Source organism: Miniopterus schreibersii (genome assembly GCF_964146895.1).
Source record: "Miniopterus schreibersii genome assembly, chromosome: 11".
NCBI lineage: Eukaryota > Metazoa > Chordata > Mammalia > Chiroptera > Miniopteridae > Miniopterus > Miniopterus schreibersii.
In genome coordinates, this window is record NC_138111.1 from 53,516,676 (window position 1) to 53,543,095 (window position 26,420).

Consider the following 26,420-nt stretch of genomic DNA (forward strand, 5'->3'; position numbering starts at 1 on the left):
TATTTTTATTTTATATAATGTAATAGTTTTATAAATCAATCAATAAAAAAACACTAAGCTATAAAATGGCAAATATATTGACAGGCAATGGCAAATTAGGAAAAAAGGCATTTCAATTTATGAAAGTACAGTATGTTTAATTTTTCTACTAATTAAAGAAACAAAAAGAAAAAAACAGTTGAAAACAATGGTCTGTGATTATGCATTAAATGTGCTGGTGATGCTTGGTAAATAGAAAATAAAATAAGATAAAGTGCAAGCACTAAAAACAGTAGTCATAATATGTTTGAAAAATGTCAAATGTGGTTTGTTCTAACTTTCCATTTATTTGTGCCTACATCTAGAGGATTGAAGATCGCTAGAGGAAAACCATGAACCACGATGACTGGTCTTATGTAAATTTATGACCACTAAGCTCAGTGGTCCTTAGCCCTACCTGATAATGTCCTATTTTTTTTCTGGGTCCTGTACTATCCCATTATCCTAGAAGACTATTTTATGCTCACTCTATTGTCAACTTCTATCGCTTTGTTTTCCATTCTCACTCTCAGCTGGTAGGTAGCTGTTACGAAGTTTTCAAATTAACATTTGTTAAGTGGAGCACAGGGTGCTGGATGATTAGCCATGGTTCAAGAACAGATCATAGAAAAAACTGAAATACAGAAGTTTATTACTCACAGTTCCTGGAGGAAGTACCTGGTATGCCTCAAGAGGTCACATGGGCAGGTGAAGGCTGAGTGCAGACAGACAGACAGATAGGACCTGGGTCATAAGCCTATATTAGTGTTGGTGGGTGGAGTGCTTTGGGGTTTTCGGGCTAAGGCAGTATTGATCAATTCAAATCATAAGAGCTGGGGTTTGGTAAGCCCCACAGGGGTTTTTCTCTAAGGAATGCAAAAGAGGTATTGGGAGGCAGGGGAGAGTGTTGGGGAAGTCCTATCAGGAACTTAAATTTGCTATGACTCTGTGGGCTGCTCACTAGGGAATGAACTTGTATTGAAGGGCTGTCAGTTTAAGGTGACTGCAGGCTGCTTGGACAAGTCAAATGAATATCTAGGCAGCAATACCATGGAGTAGCTTAGCTAAACTCTAAACAATACCCTTGAGAAAATAGAAGCTCTTAGAATTCTAAGAGAGTCTGTACCTTCCCATGACCACATCTACCAACATATATGAATCTATACTCTTTTTTCTTCTTTTTTTTTTCTTTGGAAGAACTGTTCATACTCTCATCTGAGGCCAAACAAGCTTTCTATGTGTATGCTAAAGCTACAAGAACCCCGCAATTCTCCCTTTTCTCTCATGCATCATCATCTCTTACCGTCCTGAATTATTTCTGTGGATGTGTATACACATGCTATTTATCTTCCATCTTAAATCTCCTTTGATCTCACATTTCCTTTGATCTGTTTTGTTTCTATGTTCCTTTTTACTGCAAAATTCCTATGAAGAGTAGTTTTTACTATCTCCATTTTTTCCTTTTTCCCTTGAACTTACTCCAGTTAGGCTTTCATTCCCACCATTCTCCTAAAAAAGCTCTTGTCAAAGTCACCAGTTACCTCAATATTGCTAAATCCAGCAGTCACTTCTCAGTCTGTATCTTCTTAAATATGTTTGCGGCATTTGATACAATTGATTCCTTTCTTCTAGAAACACTTACTCACTTAGTTTCTCTCTTGATTCTCTTACATGATTGCTTATTCATGTTAGTATCGTTTTCTTTTTTTTTCTCATCTTACTAACTTATTAATGTTGGAGTGCCACAGGATTCAATTCTCAGACTTCTCTATCCAAAATCACTACCTGGGTGATTCCATCTACTGATGATCTTAAATGCATTTGGATGACTCTTAAAGTTTTACCTTTAGCCTTGACTGATTCTACCCTTGCATATCTAGCTACATCTTGGATGTTGATGAGGCATCTCAAGCCTAACATGTCCAAATCCCAAATTTTAATGTCCCTCACTGTTATCCTCTGTCTCAGATAATGTCTACTCCATTCTTTCAGTTGCTCAGACAAATGCCTTGGAAACATTCTTGATTTCTCTCTTTCTTTTACATCTCAGATCTAATATATCAAGAAACCCTGTTAGCTCTACCTTTAAAATATCAAGAATTTTATCATTTCTCAATACTACTACACCTACCTATCTTGTCCAATTCATCTTTATTTCTCACTTGAAGTATTTCAGTTGCTTTCTAACTGGTCTCCATGCTTCCACCCTTGACCTTTAGAGTCTGTTCTCAACCCAAGAGCCAGTATGATACTCGTAAAATAATTTGTATTATGTTATTTCTCTGCTCAAACCTATTCTTTGTCTTCCCATTTTACTGAGATTTAGATCTGATGTTCACAAGGCTTAGAAGACCATATATTTATTTGTTCCCAGTGATCTCTCTGTCCTCAGCTACCATTCTTCCCTTGTCTATACAAGGGGAGATGCATTTATTTTTTTGCTGTTCTTTGAATATACCAGTTACATTCTTGCCTACTTGCTACTGGTCCCATGGCCTGGAAAACTCTTCCTTGAGAGCCCTATGACTCTCACTTCCTTCCTTTAAACCTCTGCTTAAACATCTGTTAATTATCCTGTGAAACATAGCAACAACTTTCCTTTTACTCCCCACTTCTCCAGGACTAGACATCCCTTTCTTCATTACCCTAGCGTATTTTTCCTATTATATTTATAACCAGTTGGCATGCTGTGTGTTCACATATTTTTCATCTGATTTCAGTATTCCTGAACTAGAATGCTTATTCCATGAAGGCAGCCTCTTGCTTTATTTTGTTCAGGGAAGTGCCTCATCCCTAAGCCCTCAGACAGTGCCTATCATATAATAAGTGCTCAATAAATATTTGTTGAGTGAATAATAAGTTAATGTAGATATGGATTTTTTCTGTCTTTTTTTGTATTTATTTTGGGGGATACCCTTTTGTTTAATAACAAAACATTCTCAGCAATTATGTTCTAAAAATAATGCTTTATAATTTATCCTACAATTTCTACTTTGGACTCTTTAGGCATATGTTGGAGTTTCCTAGTGAAATCTGCATGTCTTAAAATTGCTTTTATATTTTTAATCTCATCATTTTTCTATGCATTGTTTGGGATGAATCCCTTATTAATAGTCTCCATTTCACTAATTGCCTTTTTGTATCTCGTTGTGAGCTTTTCCCATTTAATTGCTTTTTTATTTATTTAGTGGTTATATTATTATTTTCAAGATTTTTAATAGATTTTTTAGATCCTCCTGTTGTTTTATTTATTGTTTTTGTGTTTAATTTTAGTTATTCTTTTAAGTCTTTAAAGATCCTTACTTATTTCAAAGTCTTTTTCATTGTGTTCTATTATTTTCATTTTGTTTAGAGATTGCCTTTTCAGATTACTGAGTTACTATGTGCATGTGTTGTGTGTGGGTGAGTGTAGAGTGTGTTTTCTTTATGTATTTTGTTACAGGGAAGAGGTGCAAGAAAGATCCACCTACTCTGACTCCATCTTTCAAATGTCCAATATTTTATTCTTAATATAATTCCCTATATAAAGTCTTTGTTAACAAGACATATTTATGTATTATTTTAAACTGATGATTCAGTGGCTGTTTCAGTGAAGATTAACTATGTGTTAAGTATTTTTATCATGTATCTAAATCTGGAAATTAAACTGTTATTTAATATGAAGTTGTTTTAGTTGTGAGCAGTTCTAAGTTGTTGTCACTTGCGGTATGGTTTCTGATTAATTTGGAAAGGGCTGTCAACCCCAAGTAACTTAATTTTTAATATTTTGAAGTGACACTCATGATCAGATATAAAAATTTAAAGGATTAGCTACCAATTATGACTAATAAACTCTCAATGTTTATATATATATATTTTTTATTTCTAGAGAAAAACAGAAATCTGAAGCTAAAGACAGAAAAGTTTTAGAAATTCTACAAGTCAAGGATGCTAAGATACAAGAATTGGAACAGGTTGGTGTTATGGTAGAAAATACTTGAAATCCTGTATTTGTTTCAGGTATTAGACCTTTACAATTATTTAAATTATTTTTTGCAATAATGTTTATTAAGAATATCAGGGTAATTTATGTCAGGGAATTAGTATTTTAAAAAACTACTATTGTCAGATTATTCTTTATTATATTTTGCTTGTAGCCTATTTTCTTAATAGGCTGTGTTATTTATACATTAAAACTCTTAAGATGGTGTTATAGTTTTATATTAGTGTCTAGCAGTTATTTATTGTTTAATTGAATTTTGCCTTTTATTTTAGCAGTTATTCACTTCTGAAACTTGTAAATTTTCAAATAGTTTTGTTTGTAGAAAAGATCAACAATAACTGGGATGGTCCTATTTGATCTTTTGAAAGCTTGTATTTTGAATTAGCACAGTCCTATCTGTTATGTATAAGCAGTAAATTATACCATTACATTTAATTTTATATAGTCAATATATACAATATATTGACTGTATAATTATAAGTGTTTTGTTAAGATATAATTTTTACAATCAGTGTATTATTACTTACTGCAAAAATCCATGTGGTCAGTGCTTTCAGCAACCATTTTCAAGGTATAAACATCTTCAAAATAAAGGTGAAAGAAGTTGATTGCCTATATCATGAGAGAATATTTCAATTCATTTTGTACCAAATTGTTCACTATGGGCTAAATTACGTATAATTTTTTATGGGTTAAATGGAGGTTCTTTTTGGCAACTATTTTCTTCTGGCTTTGACTCTACTTTCCTTTCTAGCCAATTAAAGGGTCATGAGAACTTTGATTTTAGGTTATTGTTACAAAGTTGTTTTACTAAATGACTAAAAGTGGAAGTTAACTTAGATAAAAGATTCAATTATTCTTCCATTCTCTACATCCATATAAACTCTGTTTGAAATGGAATATATATTCCTATTCGACATAAATTTGAAGTTTATACCTTCCTTAGTGTTGTGTTTTCTTTATTGTAAATGTCATAATTGATACTATAATAATGAAATTTAGAAATAACATTTTAGTCAGTTGTGAAAAATCAGTTGTATTTCCCACTTGCATATCAAACCCTGTCAGAGTGCATTCTGAGATATATATTGTCATGTGCGTAGAGTATTAACTAGGCTAGGTTAAGCTGTCTGACTGATACAACTTGATGGCCTAGAAGTGGCAAACATCATCTGTATTCACATTTCTTTTTTCTTTTTTTTTAATTTTTAATTTTTTATCTTTATTGTTAAAAATATTACAGATGTCCCTTTTACTCCCATTGATCCCCTCCACCCTGCATCCACCCCACCCCTAGGCCTTCCCCATACCAATGTCTGTGTCCATGGGTTATGCTTATAAACATATAAGTTCTCTGATTAATCTCTCCCCACCCACTCCCCTACCCCCACCTTCCCTCTGATATCCCTCAGTCTGTTCCATGCTTCTATGTCTCTGGATCAGTTTTGTTCATCAGTTTTGTTTATTACATTCCACGTATGAGTGAGATCATGTGGTACTTGTCTTTCTCTGCCTGGTTTCTTTCACCTAGCATAATACGTTCTAGTTCCCTCCATGCTGTCCCAAAGGATAAGAGATCCTTCTTTTTTTACAGCTGCATAGTATTCCATGGTGTAAATGTGCCACAGCTTTCTTATCTACTCATCTACTGATGCACACTTGGGCTGTTTCCAGATCTTAGCTATTGTAAATTGTGCTGCTATGAACATAGACATTTCAAAGGAAAAGGGAGTCATTTGACTCCCCAAGATTCAGGGGGTTTAGGAAAATGTATTTCCAGGCTGAGCAATCATTTTCTCAGTTCCAACTCTATTCTACAGAGGATAATGGCTTTTGGCACTGCTTTTGATATCCTTTGGCATTAAGTTTGCAATGCTTTAGGGAATGCTCACTTTCCCAGATCTAGGTAGCTATTGCATACCATTTAAAAGCTTGTTGACATTCTTAAATGACAATTCACTTCTCCCTCTTCTTTGCTAAATTCTTTTTTCCTTCCTCTTTTTTGTTAAATATTATTTTATTATTTACCTTTTTGAGCAGAATCACTTATGTCAGGTATATAATATTAAATTCTCATCAGAGAAATTATTTGATTTTCAGGTGTCAACTTGTTTTTTAGGCCCCTAATTTCTTAGCCTATATTATGTACATTTTGGTTCAATGATGGTTATAACTTTCTACAAGGTATATTTTCAGTTCAGTTCAACAAAATACTGTATTAAATGTATGTACTACCCTGTGATGGTACCGTGGAAAATTCAGAAGTGCAATTCTTGGCTTTAATGGTTTTTAAATGTCTTTGAGGAGTGGGGTGGGGATAAAAGCAAGGACCAAGTAACTATATTCTCCTTCACTAGATTACAGATTCTGTGAGGGTGGGCACTCTTGTATACCCATTGACCCTTTTTTTCCAGGCACTAATATTTACCATATTGCCTGGCTCATAATAGATGTTCATTTGAATATTGTTGAATGTATGATATAAATGGAAAAACCCCCAATGTGTTGTAAGTGCCATGAAAGAATCACAAGCACAATATTATAAAGATTCAAAAGGAGGAGTGATTAAGTTCTGTGGGGAGATCTTGAAGTGCTAAAATGGATTTTAATAGGTAGAGATTGTAGGAGGATTTGCGTAGGGCGAACACTGGGCAAAATGCATGAAGGTAGGAGTATAAGGCATACTTGGGTAATATTGAAATTTATAGTTTGTTTCATACATAATATGTAAGAGTGTAGGCTGAAATAAGACTAATATTATGTTACACCTTTATTAAAGAAAGGCCTTGATTGCTTTAAAGAAAAATTTGAATTTTACTGGTAGGCCAAATAAATCTGTCTAGGTTTTTCATTAGGGACTTAAGTTAATTGAGCTGCAATCTATGAAAACAGAACTGATAGTTATAGACAATTAGAAAAAGGGAAGCAGAAAGTGGGATGACTGGAACCTGAACTATTAGGTTTGCAAGAATGAAAGGTGTGTAAGTTAGAACCATAGGACTTGACAGTAATTTGAAAGTGACTTAGGTTTTTAGCCTGGAGAAACCAGAGAACAGTGGTATTATTTTCAGAAAGAGAGTTATTATCAGGAGTTACAACTTACTGTGAGGATTAAGTTTTGGTCTTCTTTTAGAATTTGTGTTTTAGTTATTGGTGGGATTGCCATTTAGAGATTTTTATCAAACTGCTGAAAGCCTGGATCTGACCCCTGGGAGGGAGTTTTCTCTTTAATGTGTAGATATTTAATGTTATAGTGAGATGGATGAGTTTAAACACTGAGAATTCTAAGGACAAGATATTTGCTGACATTATTAATGGATGAGAGGAAGAACAAATTTCAGTAAAAGAAATGAAATGACTTTAGGGAAGAAGAGAGAGAGAAGGATAATGCAGTATCTTATGAATTAAAAAAGGAATTCAAGAAGCAAAAGGTGATCAATGTTGTAACATGCTGCAAAGTGGGGTTTGTGAAAAGGATTAGATTTAGCAATGAAGTATTGGGTGATTTTAGAAAGCAATACAAGGAGAATTGGTATATGACATTTTAAGAAATCACATAATTCTAACAAAGTAATGGAAAAGAATGAGGAATTGTGCAGTGAGGAAAAAGAAGATTTTTCACTTAAAAAAGTAGGCAAAATATTTGAAACTAATGGAGAAAGAAATTAAAGATACACAAGAGCACTTGATTGAGTTAGCAGAATTCCAGATGAAGGTGGAGACATGGGATTAAGAAGGTAACAAGATTCAGTACAGTTAGTTACCTCTTTAGTAATTCAGGTTATATCTGTTTTCTCTAAAGCCATTATCTTTCTTCCAGCTTTCTTTTTTATTAATTTGTTATATCTTTGTTCATCCTTTTACACTGCACCTTTAGATGACTCTCTGTATATAATATTTGGTTGGACTTTGTGTTTTGACTCAATCTATACAACTTTACCTTTTTAAAGGTAAGTTCATCTCATTTGCTTTTCTGGATACAACATACTTCTTTGGTCTTTGTTCTCTGGTTGACCTTATACTTTTGTTTTTAATGTGTCTTTTGTTTTTTAAATTCAGTACATGTCTTCTCTTTGTGTATGCTTGTGTGTGTATGTGCATGCATGTACTCTCATGTTAATAATTTGGAAGATTTAGAGTATATTATTGTTCTTGTGATTAAGTTTATTATTTTATATATTATATTGAACACTGTATTTCTTGATTCCAACATATTCTGAAAAGTCTAGAGAGTATCTCTCAACTGCACAGTAGAAAAATGAGAAAATACCATGCTTTTACTTACTTAGCTTTTCTTTCTCCTGCATTTTAAAATGAACTTAGAGGACTTGCTTTCCTGTTCTTAGCATTATTTAGTCGTTTTTTTTTAATACTGTCAAGATTTATAATTCTTCTGTTCCATTTCTCCATTATTTTCTTGTATAAATCCTACAGTAGAATAGATTGACTTGTATTTGTTTTTCTCTTGCTCTATAACAAATTATCACAAACTAGTGCCTTAAAACAACACATACATTTAATAAGTTGCTGTGGGTCAGGAATCTGGGTATAGCTTAGGTGGGTCCTCTGCTCAGGATCTCATAAGGTTTTTTAAATCATGGTTTTGATTGGGCTATGTTATCATCTAGAGGCTTGGTTTGGAAAGAATCTGCTTCCAGGCTTATTCAGGTTGGTGGCAGAATCCATGTACTTGAAATTTTAAGACCAAAGTCCTGAATGGGATGAAAATCTGTATGGGGCGGGGAGAGAAGGAGAGAGATTGATTGAGAGATTGAGAGAGATTGATTTTAAAGCAATGGCTCATGCAGTTATGGGCTCACAAGTCTGAATTCTGCATGACAGGCTGGCAGGCTGGAGACTCAGGGAAGGGTTGATGTTGGCACTGTGGAGGAAAAATTTTTAGGACCACATTACCTTTTATTAAATTTTTTTTTTTATATGTATCTTTATTGATTTCAGAGAGAGGGCAGCAGAGGGAGAGAGAGAGAGAAACACCAATGATGAGAGAGAGAGTCATTGGGGATGGAGCCCACAACCTGGGCATGTGCCCTGACCGGGAATCGAACCCCGATCGCCTGGATTCTAGGTCGATGCTCAACCACTGAGCCACGCCCTGCCGGGCACACATTCCCTTTTCTTAAGGCTTTCAACTGATTGGATGAGGCCCAGTCACATTATGGAGGGATTATCTGCTTTACTTAGAGTCCACTCATTTAAATGTTAATCACATCTAAAAAAATACCTTCACAGAAACACGTAGAATGGTGTTTGATCAAAAACTGAGTACCATGGCCTAGCCAAGTTGATGCATAAAATTAACTAAATGGGTAAAAAGTACCAAGCTAAATAGGCCTCAAGTATGAGGTTTTAACTTTATCAGGTTAGGTTGTATTTACTATTTGTTGTAATTATATGTCAGAGGCTAAACTCTGCCTTGGTGTCCTTTTATATTTGAGTTTCTCTAGAGACTTCTTTTTTTTTTTAAATCCTCACTTGATATTTTTCTTCACTGAGTTTTGGAGAGTGGAAGGGGGGGGGAGAGAGAGAGAGAAAGATCAATGTGAGAGAGACATATCAATCAGTTGCCTCCCTCATGTGCCCCGCCAGGGGAGGGGTCTTGCAACCCAGGTATATGCCCTTGAATGAGAATTGAACCCGTGACCCCTTAGCCCTTGGGCTGAGGCTCTAACTACTGAGCAAAACTGGCCAGGGCTAGAGACTTCTTAATTGTCATCTGAGACACACGCATATTTCTATTGTATAGAAGCCCTGTTGATGTTGTAGTGAAGTGTGAAGGGGTGGGGAAGTATTCTATAGTCTTAGAGGTTCCCCCAGGCTGTGACCTTCACAAGTGCTCCTCAGGTTGGTCCCTCTTAGGAGAGAGAGGAGAGCTAGAGGGTGTTGAAGCTGGGTATTTCTCTTCCTCCAGGTTGGTTAGTCTCTGGTAAAACCCCAGTAGGCTCTGGTAAAATAGTTTTTCTTGAGGCCCGGCCTTGTTACAAAGCAGTGAATGCTTTGGTCATAACTTAAAATGGCTACTTTCCCCCTCTCCCTGTAGGAAGTAGGAAGGGATTTCTCTCTAATCTTCATTGTGACAACCAGGCTCAAGTATATAAAACTCAAGAAAGAGTGGGAGCTCCCTTAGGACTGGGCCCTCGTGGACTTTTTAACTCTCAAAGATATGTACACTGATCATCCAACAATGCATTAATTATAGATTAGGTTTTTCCTACCCCTGCACTTGTTCCCATGAAGTTTTGTACTCCTGGATTTCTACTCTCGTAAATTGTGATTCTCTGTATCTGTCTGTTTGACTCTCCAGTTTTGAGAACAGTAGTTTTCCCTACAACCTCAGTTATCTGATGGATCTAGGAAGAGTTGTTGATTTTCACTTTGTTCAGCTTTTTTCATGTTGTGTGAACAGGAGAGATGACTTCCAAGTTCCTTATATGTTGGATTGGAAACCAGGAAGTCCCTTCATTGTGTATTGTTGTTTCAATGAGTAGTATTAACTAGCTCTTAATTTTCAAAACTTGTAGCCCATGGAATAGAGTAACAGTTAAGAATGACAACTCTTTTAGCTTATGTCTTAAATTACTAGAAAGTTGCACACACACACACACACACACACACACACACAATGTTTTTAGTTGGTTGCACAAATACTTTCATTGAAGTACAGTCTTATATGATAACATTTATTGATAGTAGTGTAAAAATTGTCATATACCTTCTTTTGGTAAGACTATGCTTTAGCTTTTTCACTGTTATAAAATAAGTTATAGAATAAGCCCCCCTTCTAATATTGCATTAGATAACATGACTCTGCTAATAACATAGTTATTGTTTTTAGTTAGATGATGATTGCTCTTTAACGTTATATTTCCCCGTTTCCTTACCTTGGAAGTTCAAAATAAGTTTTGGTTCTCAATTACAATTTGTTCTCTTACTCCTTCCTCTTTTTCCATTTACCATTACTTTGGTTGTGGTTTCATTACTTATCTGTTTTTTTAAATTAAAACTTTCATGTACATTTGAAATTAGATCATATAAGTAATATATTCACTAGGCTTAAGTATTGCCTGATAGAATTTTGGGTTTTATGCTGCTGCCCTGCCTTTTTTCCTGCTTCATACTCACTATCACTCTCTTTTACTCTATAGACTTCTCTTGACCATGATGTGAATTATTTATTTCATGGCTTATTCATAATAAATTATTTGTTCCAGACATACTTTCTCTTGTCACTCTTTTTACTTTATGGTTCCTTTGAGTTCTACTTGCTATTTTAATATTAAATCAAGACCATTAAGAATGTACTCTATCCAGAGAAGTTTATTGAAAAAGGTTCATAAAGCTAAATTAGAAAATGAACTGTAATTTTATATACCTGTGCTTTCATTATTTAAAGTAGATCATTGAGGGTATATTTTAATAGAAAATGTTTTGAATTATACAAAATTTTACAGATCTTTGAGGGCTTAATTTATCAATCCTCCTCTATTGGAAGTACATCTTTATCTAATTTATTACTTTAATGATTATGTAATATAATATCACATTTATCTAACTAATTACCAGAATATGATAGTTTTGGCTAACTAATTTCCTACTGTATTATGCTTTTTATTTAAAAATTAGTGTCACATGATTGAATTTATAATTCAGTGTCAATCTTATTCATAAACATTTACAAATTTGGTTTGGGAGACAGTATGAATACATAGAGGAAAAGTTAACAAGACTAGGTAGTATGTTATGTGTCACATGAATAATGTAGGCAATACAGAGATTTAGAAATGGCCAGAATTGCTGTGATAGTTGGGAAAGGCTCGTGGAAGAGGTAGAGATTGAATTTGAAGGAGGATAAGACTTAGGTGAGAATAGAAAAATGGACTATGAATTGTCGATAGGCCATATTTATGCATCTATTTTTATGCTGCTTGACTGATGCAGGCACATTTTGATATGCCCTAATAATTAAAATAGGAAATAGAGCTGAAAACCATGGTGAGGTGTCATTTATATTTACTGGATTTGTAAAAAATTAACAAGCCAGAGAGTCAAGTGTTGCTTCAGATATGGAGCTGTTGAGAACTCTTGAAGTGCATCTAGCCTAGGTCTTAGCACTTTCACCTCTGAGTATATATAATCTAGAGCAATGTTTTTCAAACTTTTATTAATATGCTACCCACACAGAAAGATATACATTTTACTTCATGAATCAGAATACACACATGAAATAAACATTTCATATAATATTAGTTATCCTTACTATGTCTAAAAGTAAAAATATAAATGAAGTACATATTAAATATGAATTTTATAATATTTACACAAAATAGAAATTCCAAATTAAATGCTGCAAAATTTTAGGAGATATTTAATATAGTGCGTCTGCTTCTTTCATAAGTATATTCTTTTGGGCATAGTTTTTTGCTAAGAATTTTTGCATATCACTTTGATATTTTCTGTTGTATTCTACTCCACTTTTAAAATGCTGATTGTGATGACTAAATTGATTTAATGACCCATTGCTAGATTATAGTTTGTAGTTTGAGGAATGCCACTTAGGATAAAATTCTTGCTCATTGTATCAGGAGACATGCTTAAGAGTGTTCACAGCAGCATTGCTTGCATACCCCCTTCTCCCAAATGGGAAGCAGCTGAAATATACACTGATAAGAGGTGGATAAATATATAATAGTGTATTTACATGATGGAATAATATTATACTCCAAGGTAATTGAACCACAGGTACATCTATCAATATAGATGAATTTGTGAATATTATGTATATTGAGCAAAAATAGCATGCCACAGAATATGTGTAGTATAGTTTAATTTTAAAAAAGTTCAAAAATAAGCTAAACTGTATAATACATTAAATAGGGATATGTGTGTATGTGTGTGTATATATATATATATGTATATATATATGTCTTCAACCCATAAGGAAAAGGAAGAGAAGAATGAGAACCAAAATTTCACAACAGTGCTTACCTCTGTTAGAGGATCAGGGGACATACATGAAACTTCAAAGATAATGGTTGTTTTTCATTTGGGTGGTTGTGGGTACAGGGCTGCTCTTTTTATTGTTTCTTAATACCTTACACACTTACCACAGATTATTTTTGTATGTACAGTCATGCATTGTGTAATGACCTTTAGGTCAGTGGACGACCACATATACTACAGTGGTCCCATATGAATATAAAGGAGGTGAAAAATTCCTATTGCCTAGAAATTTTGTTATAGCCATCATAATGTGATTGCACAGTGCATTACAAATGTTTCTGGTCATGCTTGTGGAAACAAACCTGCACTGCGCGAATCATATGAAGGTATAGCACATACAGTTCCAGTGGCAGGATATATCATATAAGTTCTATGCTATTCACACAAAAATGAAATCACCTAATGGTGCATTTTTTAGAGCATATTCCCATTATTAAGTGGTCCATGACTGTATTTAGTGTTTAAAATACTTTTAAGTAGAAGTAAAATAAAATCAATTAACTATAGTTTTAAGAAATTAGAATATAGGAGATACTCTCATTTTATTCCTTAAACTCAACACATTTTTTATCCTATCCCTGAATCTTACTTTAAGTTCATCCTCAAGTCCTTTGGAGAATGTTTATTAACAGTAAATACTGAAGTACAAAATAAATTGAGATTTAGGGATCAAATGAACATCAGTGATAGATCAGAGATGGAATAAAGTTCAGTGGTTTCTACTGAGTATATTACTTAATAAGAAAATAGTGTGTTGATATGTTGATGTGTCTGCTTCTTGGTTGACAGGCAGATGGGGCTTGAGGGAAAGATGCTGTTAAGAATGAGTTGGAGGCTTTAAAAACCTGTGCATAGCCACATAATAGGTCTTAATAACTATTAGTTGAAAAAATGGATAGATTGACAAAAGTTTAAGGAAGAGATAGTATCAGAATATGGATTTCAGTTTTATCATGTTGGTTTGAGGAGACAGCAGATAATCCAAGTGGAGGTATTGTATAGAAAATTGGAAATGTGCGATTGGTGATTGGGAGAGAGTCAGGGCTGGATTATGGATTATGTAGTCTTTCAGACATAGATGAGACCATAAGCTAAGAGAGTGGGTACATTTCCAGAGAGGAAAACTATAAGGAGAGAAGTGGGAAACTAAGAATTGGGTCATGGATACATCTTTCAATTAGATATCATTTAGGTATCTCTGGCAGGTAAGAAGAACATTAAGCTAAAAATTGTGATATTTTAAATATTCTGAATATTCTTTTTGTGGAGCAAGATATTTTTGGTACCAAAACAGACTTGCCATTTTTTACTCTTTAAAATTATTTACACCTTCAAAAAACTGTAATTGTTTCTCTGAAAAATATTGTCTTTCAAATGATACTCAAAAGTATAATACTTATTTTAGCTAATATGCATTTTCCTTAATTAGAATGCTTTGTAAATTTTTGTTTTTCTCTTATTACACACCTAAATCCCAAACATTTGCTTTCTGAATGTGGTTTAATATTTAGTATCTAGTTTTTACGTGTTCTTCATCTTAAACTAATAATTAGGCACCATACTTGCACAGTTCACTTAAAAAGCTATGGGCATATCACAGGAAAGAAATGAGCATTGTTATGAAAGCTAGTTAATCCTTACATTTTAATCAAGATCTAAATATTTTTAAATAAAATTAATTTTTCTTAGAAATACTAGCTTACTAATAACTAATTTTTTTTTTTCACAGAGAGAATTGGGACTAAAACGGGACATAAATGACCTTGTAAAGCGGAAGATTGCAGTAGATGAAGAAAATGCTTTCTTAAGGAAAGAATTCAGTGACTTGCAGAAGAAATTTAAAGATAAAAGGCAAGAAGTTAAGGTGTGTTGAGTTGTACATAGTTTTACAGTACTATTGCTTTGAAGTCCTACTTTAAGCTTTATCAGCTTTTGTGGCACATAAAGTGACAAGCTTGGAGGAAAAATTGCCTTAGGCCCTGCTGTACCACAGCTTTCTCACATGCAAAAACTCTGAGAAAGATGCTTTAAAGCTAAGATTCCAAGCTTTATAACTTTCAGATAAATAGTTAATGATGGAAATGGAGCTAGGAAAGTAGGAGTGTGAATATGTGGCTTCTTGTAATTAGATTCTGATGGGACTGGCATTATTAATTGATAAAACTCAGGTCTGGGAGGATATGTCTGTGTGGGTCTCAAAAATAGCTGGGGACAGCATCAAAGGCAGCTTGATCAATTAATGGGCTCTTTGCAAATGTGTACTCATCAAAGCTGTCATCCAGTGAAAAAATATGATCCATCCACCTGCATGAAAAGAGACCAATAAAAGTATACAGGTGACCTTGGCCATCAAATATAGAGGAAGCTGCTGTGAGGGTAAAACTGCACAGTTTATATTTGCTGGTTAGTTCTCACCATTTTTTGTTTGTTTGTTTATCGGCCTTATGGTACTGTTCTTCAGGACACTAAAGAGTGTGTACAGAATAAGGAAGAGCAAAACAGACTGGTTATAAAAAATTTGGAAGAGGAAAATGAGAAATTAAATATGCACTGTGCTGACTTGCTGAGTGACCTGGAGAAACTGAGGAAGCAGGAAGCACATTGGAAAAAAGAAAAATATAGCATTGATGCAAAAATAAAGGTATGCAGTGAGAATGGAATTCATGCTGTTATTTTGGATCTAACTTCTTACAGGAAGTTTATTATATGTTATTTTCTTAAATAACATGTTATATATTCAAATCCACCAGTGGGGACTAGCATTAATTTATATTCCTTCACTTAAGACCCACAGCTTTTTAAAAATTGATGTTGCAAAGCAGGAAACAGACTTCAAATATTTATCTAAAATGTAATCATTAAAAAATAAAGGATATTGCATTTTGAAATAAAACATGTTTTTTAAAAAATTAGAATCATGAATTTTTACTTTTTACAGTTGGGGCTTAAATTTATAGATAGGGGCTAGAATTCATTGTAATATAGTTTTAAGACTAATTTCAAGGCCTTTAAAAAATAAAATGGTAAAAAAAGCACAAAATTGATTAATTCTAGAATGCAGGAATGTTACTGATTCATTTTGTCTTGAGCTTCTTTTCAATAGTTTTCCCCAACTGTCACAGTTCTAAAAATTTGTACATTTTCTGTATTTCTCTAAGTTATATAATTATAATGAGTCAGTAAGAAAACTTTGCTTCTTTCTTTCCTGTCTAAAATATTAATTGGCATATAATTTACATATCTTTTATTTAACCAATTTAAAGTGTACAGTCCAATAGTTTTAGTTTATGCATAGTTGAGCAACTATTACCACAATTACTTTGAAATCATTTTCATCATCCCCCAAAGAAACCCTGTAACCTTAAGCAATCACTCCTCATTCACCCTTAATTCCACCATGGGTTAGCAGATAACCACTAATCTACTTTCTTTCTCTATAGATTTTTCTGTTCTAAGCATTTTATATAACTGAAATTATAGTATGTGGTCTTTTGTGGTTGACTTCTGCCACTTAGAATAATGTTTTCAGAATTTATTCATGATGTATCATGCATTAGTGCTTCATTCCTTTTTATTGTTGATTAATATTCCATTTTATAGATACCCTACATTTTGTTTATCACTAGTATATGGACATTTGCATTATGAATACTGCTGCTATGAACATTTGTGTACAATATTTTGTATATACATACATATACCTTCATTTCCCTAGGTATGTAATGAGAAGTGAGGTTACTGGGTCTTAGTGTAATGCTGTCCCTAAGTGTTTGAGGAAATGTCAGATTGTTTTCAAAAGCAGCTGCACCAAAACAATGATAAATATTTGTATATTGTTGACAATTTCATTGTTCAGGAGAATTTATAAGCTTACTTTTAAAAAGACATAGTTATGGACTGTTTCTTGAAGTTCTCGGAGTAAAAAGGAAACAGTGGCTTTCTAGTCTCATTACTTCAACGCGCATCCACCTGTTATTTACACCTTACATATTGTTGGCAGTTGGTATTAATTAAAATGTTTATCAATACAGATGTTAAAAAAAGCAGCTTACCATTTTACATGCTGAACAGCAGTGTATGAAGGTTCTGATTTCTCTGTCCTCATCAACATCTGTTGACTTGTCTGTCTTTTTAAATTATATATTTTTTTATTTTTTAAAATCCTCACCTGAGGATATGCTTATTGATTTTAGAGACAGGGGAAGGGAGATGAAAGAGAGAGGGAGAGAGAGAGAGAGACATCAGAGCACCGAAGTGAGAGAGAACATCAGTTGGTGTCCTGACCAGTAGTCGAAACCCACAACCTTTTTGTATATTGGATGACCCTCCAACCTACTGAGCCACACCAGCCGGGGCGATTTGTCTTTTTATTCATTCATTTATTTTTATTATTTTAAATTTATCTTTATTGTTGAAAGCATTACAGATGTCCCCTTTTTTCTCCCATTGACCCTTCCACCCCACCCCTACCCCCCACCCCCAGGTCTACTGTACTATGCCTGTGTCCATGGATTATGCACATATGCATGTAAATTCTTTGGTTAATCTCTTTCTGCTCCCCTTCCCCCTTCCCTCTGAGATTTGTCAGTCTGTTCCATGCTTTCATGTCTCTGGATCTAATTTGTTGGTTTATTTTGTTCATTAGATTCCACATATAAGTGACATCATGTGATACTTGTCTTTCTCTGACTGGCTTGTCTGTCTTTTTAATTATAGTCTTCCTTGTAGATGTGAAGTGGTTTCTCCTTGGGTTTTGACTTGTATTTTCCTGATGGCTAAAGATGTTGAGCATCTTTCATATGTTAGTAGCCATTTGTATGTCTTTGAAGAAATGTGTATCCATTTCTTTTGCATATATTCTAGATACACATCTCTTTTTAGCTATATAATTTAAAACTATTTTCTTCAATCCCCTTAGTTGTTTTTTCTTCTGTAATGGTGTTATTTGCAGCACAAAAGTTTTAAATTTTGATGATATTGAATTTATCTACTTTTTGTTGCCTGTGCTTTTTGTGTCATATCAGAGAAACCATTGACTAATCCAGGATCATGAAGATGGTTACCTATGTTTTCTTCTAATAGTTTTATATATTACATTTAGTTTTTTGATCCATTATGAGATAATTTTTGAATATTATGTTTGATAGGAATCCAACTTCATTCTTTTACATGTGTTATTCAGTTGTTCAAGCACCATTTGTTGAAAAATACTGTTGTTCCACCGCTGAATTTGTTTTGGTATTTTTATTGAATATCAATTGACTGTAATTATAAGGGTTTATTTCTGGACCTCAGTTCTGCTCCTTTGATCTATACTTTTATTCTGATGTCTCTGCTACACTCTCTTGATTATGGTAGATTTGTAGTAAGTTTTGCAATTGGGATATATTTGTCCTTTAAATTTATTCTTGTTTTTCAAGATTGTGTATTCTGGGTCTCTTGCATTTCCATATGATTTTTAGAATTCATTTTTCTGTTTCTTGCCAAAAAAAGAAGGTTAGATTATTTTGTTAAGAATTGCATTGAATCATAAGATAAATTTGGGGAGTAGTACCATCTTAACAATATCATAACTTCTGATCTATCAACATGGGATGTTTCATTTTTTTAGGTCTTTTATTTCTTTCAACAGTGTTTTGTAGTTACTTTCAGAATATAACTTTGGACTTCTTTGGGATATATATTTCTAAATATTTAATTATTTTATGCTATTCTAAGTGCAATCGTTTCTTAATTTTTGAAAGATCGTTCATTTTCAATGTATAAATACACAATTTTTGTATATTTGTATGTTCAGCTGCAACCTGCTGAACAGGTTGATTTCTTAAGATTTTCTATATGTAAGATCATGTCATCTTCAAGTAGAGATCGTTTTATTTTCTTTTTTAATCTGGATGCCTTTAAATCTTATTTTGTTGCTCATTGTTTTTGCTAGAATCTCTAGTACAAAGTTGAATAGAAAAACAAAGAGTGGACATTTATGTTTTGTTCCTGATCTCAGGGGGAAAGGGTTCACGCTGACCCTTGAGTAGATGAGCTCTGAGTTTTTTTTGTTGGGTACTTTATCAGATTGAGAAAGTTTCTTTCTATTCCTAGTTTGTTGAGAGTTTTTTATTTTTATTCATTTATTTATTTTTTATCATGAAGGGGTGCTGAATTTTGGCAAGTGCTTTTCCTGCATCTATTGAAATGATCATATGGTTTTTGTCTTTTATTCTGTTGGTATGGTGTATTATATTATTTGATGGATTTTGAATTTAAACCAACCTTTCATTGCTGGGGTCTCATTATCTGGCTTTGGTATCAGGATAACACTGACCTTACAGAATGAGTTAGGAAGTGTTGCCTCTTACATTCTTTGGAATAATTTGACAAAAATTGGTATTAATGTTTTAAAAACGTTTGGTAGAATTCACCAGTGAAGCAATCTGGAATATTGCTGGGATATTCTATGTTGGGAGGTTTTGATAACTGATTCAAGCTCTATACTTATTATAGTCTATAAAGATTTTTTTCCTTGAGTCAGTTTAGGTAATTTGTATGTTTCAAGGAATTTTTTTATTTTATGAAGGTTATTTAATTTGTTGATATACAATTTTTTATAGTATTTTCTGCTAATCCTTTTTTTGTATGGTTAGTAGTAGTGTCATTTCTGATTTTAGTTATTTAATTCTTTATCGTTTTTCTTTGTCAGTGTAGCTAAAAGTTTGTTAATTTTGTAGCTCTTTATAAGGAGTCAACTATTTTTTTAAGTGATTCTATTGTTTTGCTAGCCTCCATTTAAAAAAAATATTCCCACACTACTTTTTATTATTTTCTTATTTTTTCTCGCTTTGTATTTACTTTGTTATTCCTTTTCTGTTTCTTCAAGATGTAAAATTAGATTATTTATTTGAGGTGTGTCTTCTTTTTTGATATAGGCATTCATAGCTATAAATTTCTCCTTGAACATTTCCTTTGCTGCATCCTGTAAGTTTTGGTATGTTGTGTTTTTGTTTTCATTCATCTCTGAGTATTTTCTAATTCTTGCATGATTTGTTCTCTGACTTATTGCTGTTAAAGAGTGTATTGTTTGATTTCCACGTATTTTAAATTTTTCAGTTTTTCTTGTTACTGAGTTTTAGCTCCATTCCATTGTGGTTGGAGAAGATACTTTGCATGATTTTGATGTTTTTAAATTTATTGAGAATTGTTTTATGGCCTAACTTACGGTCTGATATAGGAAATGTGTCATGTGTACTTGAGAAAAATGTGTATTCTGCTCTTTTGGGGTGGAGTATTTTATATACATCTGTTAAATCAAGTTGGTTTATCTTGTTGATCAGGCCCTTTATATCCTTATTTGACCTTATGTCAAAATGTTTTAATCATTATATAAAAAGGAGTGTCTACAACTATTATTGTAGAACTGTCTGTTTTTCCTTCAATTCTGTAGTTGTTTACTTTATATAATTTATGTATGTATGTTTGGTGCATGTACATTTATAATTGTTCTATATTCTTGATAAATTGACTATTTAAAATATATACAATGTCCTCCTTTGTCTCTTATAACAGTCTATTCTGTCCAATATTATATCCATTCAGCTCTTTTTTGGGTTGTAATTTTCATGTAATACAGAATGGGACAAAAGTAGGTTTACAGTTGTGCATATGTGGAACACTTAGTTTATTCCTGTATTATTTATTAATTACTGTATTATTTCCCACATGAACAACTGTAAACTTACTTTTGCCTTGCTCTGTATATTTTCCCCTAATTTATTTTTCAGTCTATTTGCTTTTTTGATCTAAAATAAGTCTGTAATATACACAGTGCAATATACAGATCTTGTATCATAGAAATGTACACTTGAAACCTATATGATCCCATTAACCAATGTCACCCCAATAAATTTAATTTAAAAAGAATAAAATAAGTCTGTTTTAAACATCATATAGTTTTGTAATGTTTTCTTTATCTATTTTTTATTAATCTCTGCCTTTTGATAGGAGTTTTTAACCCAGGTACATTCAAAGTAATTACAAGTAAGGAGGGACTAACTTCTGCCATTTTTTTTATGTGTTATATGTCTGATAGATTTTTTTTGTCCCTGATTTTCTCTATTAATTTTTTCCTTGGTGTTTAGTTGATTTTTTGTAGCGGCACCTTTCATTTTCTTCTCATTTCTTGTATATATTGTATTGATTTTTTTTTGTGTGGTTAGCATGGTGATTACATTTATCATCCTAAACTTGTAATAATATAATTTAAATTGATACCAACTTATTTATCTTCAATAGCATAGACAATTTTTCTCCTATATTGCTCTTTCCCTTTATGTTATTTTAAAAAGTTACACTTTTAAAAATTGTATGCTTTATAGCATAGATTTGTAATTTTTATGTGCTTTTTACTGAAATCATATAGGAAATAAAAAGTAGTTACAAACCAAATATGCAATAATACTTGCTTTTATATTTGACCACACATTTTCCGTTACTGGAGTCTCTATTTCTTCATATGGCTTTTAGTTACTGTCTTGCATCCTTTTATTTCAATCTGAATGATTTGGTATTTCTGGTGGAGCCGATCTAGTAATGAACTCCCTCAGCTTTTGCTTATTTGTGAATACTTAAATTACTCTCTAAATTTTGAAGAACCATTTTGCTGCGTATAAAATTCAATGTCTACAGTTCTTTTCTTTTAGTACTTTAAATATGTAATCCCAGTGCCTTCTGGCTTCCATGGTTTTTAATGATACATTAGCTGTTAATGTCATTAATGATCCCTTGTATATGACAAGTTGTTGCTTTCAAGATTCTCTCATTGCTTTTAGCTGAATTTCAGAGTTTGAGTACAGTCTGTCTCAGTGTGAGTCTCTTTCTATTGATCTTACTTAGAGTTTATTGAGGTCTTTAGATTTTTAGATGCATACCTCATCAAAATTGGAAAGTGTTTGGCCCTTATTTTTTCAAATATTTTCTGCTCTTTTCTGTCTCATCTCCTTTTGGGACTCCTATAATATATATGTTGGTTTGCTTAATGGTATCCCTCTGTTTCCATAGGCTCTTCATTTTTCTTTATTCTCTTTTGTTTCAGCTCAGAATCAATAATTTCATTTGTTATAGCTTCTATTTTGCTGATTCTTTCTTCAGTCTGCTTGCACTTATTGTGGAACCCTCTGGTGTATTGTTATTTTACTTTTTAACTCCAAATGTTTTTTTATAATTTTTATTTCTTTATTGATATTCTTTTGGTTTATACATTGTTCTTCTTTCATGTTTTTCTTTAGCTCCTTGAGTATATTTAAGATAGTTGTTATAAAGTATTTGCCTTGTACATCTGATACTGGGGTTCCTCAAGTATGTTTTCAGTTAATTTATGTATTCTTTAAATAGATTGTACATTCCTGTTTCTTTATATGCCTTTTATTTGTTGTTGAAATTTGGGCATTTGGTTATTATAATGTGGTAACTTTGGAAATCAGATGAGTTGTACTTCTTTCATTGTCAAAGGCTGTGGTAGTATGTTTGTTTAGATTATCTTTCAAAGACTTTATTTTTTGTTTTATGTGGTCATTGAAATCTGTATCCTTTAGCTTTTACTTAGCTCATATAATGACAGAAGTTTCCTTGAATGCCAGGAACTAAAGCTAGCAAACAAAACCCCCAGATGTACACACAGAAATGAAACAGATTTCTTTCCCAGGCTCTGTGCTGGGATCCTTATTCAATACTTATCCAGATTTGTACTGAGCCTAGAGTTCAGTTCAAGGTGTAAACATAGGATCTTCTCTGACCATTCATCTTTCCCTTATCATGTATATGGCTTTCTAAACTCTTTGTATGCACAGGTATTTTTTAATGTTCTAATTACCCAAAGAATCTTCTACAGTTTTTGCTCCCATACCTTGGGCATTTTATTGTATATATTGCCCCCAAGGATCTGTGGTTTGTTAGTTTATCTTGCATTTTTGAGCCATATCCCCTACTTTTCCTTTCTGTGTTCCCTGTTAGGTCAAACAGAGATAATCACCTCACCTCATTCCTTCAGGTAGCCCCCAGAAAAGTTAGAACAGATACACACAATAATTTGCTATTAGAGTATGTTTTGCTCCCTCCCAAACCAGCATCCAGGATTCCCTACTTGGAACATGAATGGATTTCTGCCACTAGAAGAATTCCAGTGCTTTAAGATTGCCTGGTTTTAACATGGCTAATGTGCTGGTGATGGGTTGGGGAGGTGGAGGGGGCAAATAAAAACTCTTTAAATCTTTTATCCCATTTTCAAGTTGCTTTTTTCTTGGTTCAACATTTGCTTGGTTGCAATAAACCTTTAAGTGGGTTTTAGGGTTTTTCTAACATTGGTTCTGACAGTTTATTCTTATTTTATGATGTTTCTGCCAGGGCAAGAGTGCTTGACACTGCATACTTTGCTATTTTGCTGATGTCACTCATTTTATTCATTTTTAAATGATAGCTTTACGGGATATAGGACTCTACTTTGTCAAGTGTTTTTTCCTTTGAGCACTTTGAATATGTTATATCACTGTATCTAGCCTCCATTGTTTCTAAAGAAAAGTCAGTTGTTAATCTTACTTTTGTAAGTAATGAGTCATTTCTCTCTTGGTGTTTCAAATAATTCCTCCTTGTTTTTTGGTTTTCAACATTTTTACTGTGATGTGTCTGTTTGTGAATCTCTGTGTGTATACTATTTGGAATTTTGTAAGCTTCATGCATGTGTAGAATAATTTTTTTCATCATTGTTGGGTAGTTTTCAGCCATTATTTTCTTTCTGTTGTTTTATCGTCAAGTTCGTTGTTCCTGTTCCTGTCAGTTTATATTAAATGTTGGGTTCCTCTAGTGAATTTTTTTCATTTTTGTTATTGTGTTTTTTAGCATCAGAATTTCCATTTAAATGTTTTAAAATAATTTATATAACTTTATGGGTATTTTCTTTTGGATGAGACCTTGTCATTTTACCTTTTTTACTTTTTAGGATATGGTACTTTTTAAAAAAAATTAAATTAGATTAATTTTTTTCCATCAGTATTTATACCTCTATGCCCTCTTCCACCTTCCCCCGCCCCCCCCCCCCAATCACTACACTCTTGTCCATGCCCATGAGTTCTCTCTTTTTTCCTTTTTCACTCAATCCCTCTGCCCCCCTCCCCCCACTAGGGCTGTCTGCCTGCATTCTATATATGAGTTTTTCCCTGTTTTGCTTGGTAGTTCAGTTCATTAAATTCCACATATGAGTGAAATCATGTGGTACTTGTCTTTCTCTGACTGGCTTATTTCACTTAGGATAATGTTATTCAGGTCCATCCATGCAAAGGTTAAAATTTTCTTCCTCTATGGTAGAGTAGTATTCCATTGTGTAAATGTACCACAGCTTTTTTATCCGTTCATCTACTGATGGAAACTGGGCTGCTTCCAAATCTTGGCTATTGTAAATAATGCTGCAGTGAACATAGGGGTACATACATTCTTTCAAGTTAGTGTTTTAGGTTTCTTCCAATAAATCCCCAGATGTGGAATTTCTTTCTTCCTTCTTTTCTTTCTTCCTTCCTCCTTCTTTCCTTTCTCTCCTTCCCTCCCTCCCTCCCTCGCTCCCCCCCTTTATCTCTTGCTGCCTTCCTCTTCCCCTTCCCCTTCCCCTTCCCCTTCCCCTTCCTCTTCCTCTTCCTCTTCCCCTTCCCCTTCCCCTTCCTCTTCCTCTTCCTCATCCCTCTCCCTATCTCCATATGTGTGTGTGTGTGTGTGTGTGTGTGTGTGTGTGTATCTCCTCACTACCTGAAATTAGAGTGTTACTGTGAAACTTTTCATAACTTGGAATGGTATAAAGTGAACAGAAGTCCCAACTTAGAAAGTTTCCATTATGCCACTTCACTTTTCTGAAAGTCTTACATTAGTATGGTAATGGCTTTTTTTGTAGAGGTGAAAATAATCTTTGGATGTTTTTCACTTAGTTAAAACAGGTACTAATGTAGGTCTTTCATAAAAGCAAAGTGGTATAATGTGAACTTTTGGAAAGCTGGGTATACTGTATATCTATCTATCATTCCTCTTTTTGTAATAAATGAGAATTTAGAAGTAGTCATAGTACTGTCTTGGCTGAAAGCCAGTATTTTTATTTTTGAAAGATTACCCTAGCCCTGGCTGGGTGGCTCAGTTGGTTGGTCATGGGCTCAATTCCCAGTCAGACACATACCTAGGTAGGACACATACCTACAGTCCAGGCCAGTTCGAGAGGTAACCAATGGATGTTTCTCTCTCACATCGATGTTTGTGTCTGTCTGTCTGTCCCTCCCTTCCTCTATCTCTAAAATGATCAAATAAGGTGTTCTTGGGCCTGGTCAATGTGCCTCATGGGTTGAGCATCAACCCATGAGCCAGGAGGTCATGGTTTGATTCCAGGTCAGGGCGCGTGTCTGGGTTGTGGGCTCAATTCCCAGTGGCAGGTGTGCAGAAGGAAGCTGATTGAAGATTCTCTCTCACCATTGATGTTTCTCTCTCTCTCTCTCTCTCTCCCTCTTTTTCTCTCCCTTCCTCTCTCTGAAATCAGTAAAAATATATTTAAACAGACAAACAAACAAACAAATGTGTCCTTGGTTGAGAATGAAGAAAAATTACTCTACCACACCTACTATAGAGTCACTATATGAGGTTTGGGAGCTTGGCTATGATAGACTTGTAGTGCTTGACCTAAAGCCTGGTGCTCACTTTTGGAAGTAATGATTCTATAGTGTTTATATGGGTATCCTCTATTGTTAGATATAAAATTTATTCAATATTTTATGAAAATAATTAAAATTATCTTCTTGAGAAAAATATTTTTGAAAAAATAACTTCAGTTTTTAAATTGCTTCAAAATGGAAGATTTAGAGAATCGTCAGGAGGAAAAGGCCAACTTTGAAGAACTATACATGAAATTTCACTACAATCAAGAGAACTCAGCATGATCTGAATCTCAAACATTGTAAAATTATTTTGATACCCTTGTTTGCAGAACTGTCTTTTCTTCTCTGAGGGCATTTATGTGTGCATTTAAATAGAGTAAATAATGAAACATGTGCCACTTCCCTGATTCATATTCAAGTAAATGAACTCATTTTTTTGTTCATGGAATTAACTTTTTTATTGTACAGTAATTTCTTTATTTTTAATAAGTAAATTCCCACATAGAATTTCAAGTTTATTTGCTTCAAATTGTTAACTTTCATACAAGGAAGCCATGATACTTTCTCAGTTTCTCAAAATAAGTATCTGGTACTGCTGTAAAAGTTATTGCTTATACTAATTTTTTTTAATTAAGTGAAAATAAAAAAATGAGATTTAAAACACTACTTATTTTTACTGTTATTTTGTAGACTAGTTAACTATACCAGACATTTTATTTTTATTTATTTGATATTTT

The 26,420-nt window shown here is 33.4% G+C and overlaps 1 protein-coding gene across 6 annotated transcripts in view; it reads left to right on the forward strand.

Annotated features, from left to right (window-relative positions):
* The window catches only part of CNTLN (centlein), a gene marked incomplete at its 5' end in the record, with an annotated part of 188,269 nt that overhangs the window by 28,167 nt on the left and 133,682 nt on the right, over window positions 1–26,420 (forward strand). For all 6 annotated transcript variants that reach the window (XM_081151643.1, XM_081151645.1, XM_081151644.1 and 3 more), the window contains 3 exons: window positions 3,887–3,971; window positions 14,748–14,882; window positions 15,480–15,659. In XM_081151643.1, coding sequence (XP_081007769.1) covers window positions 3,887–3,971; window positions 14,748–14,882; window positions 15,480–15,659 — 400 coding nt within the window. The remainder of the gene's footprint in view (window positions 1–3,886; window positions 3,972–14,747; window positions 14,883–15,479; window positions 15,660–26,420) is intronic.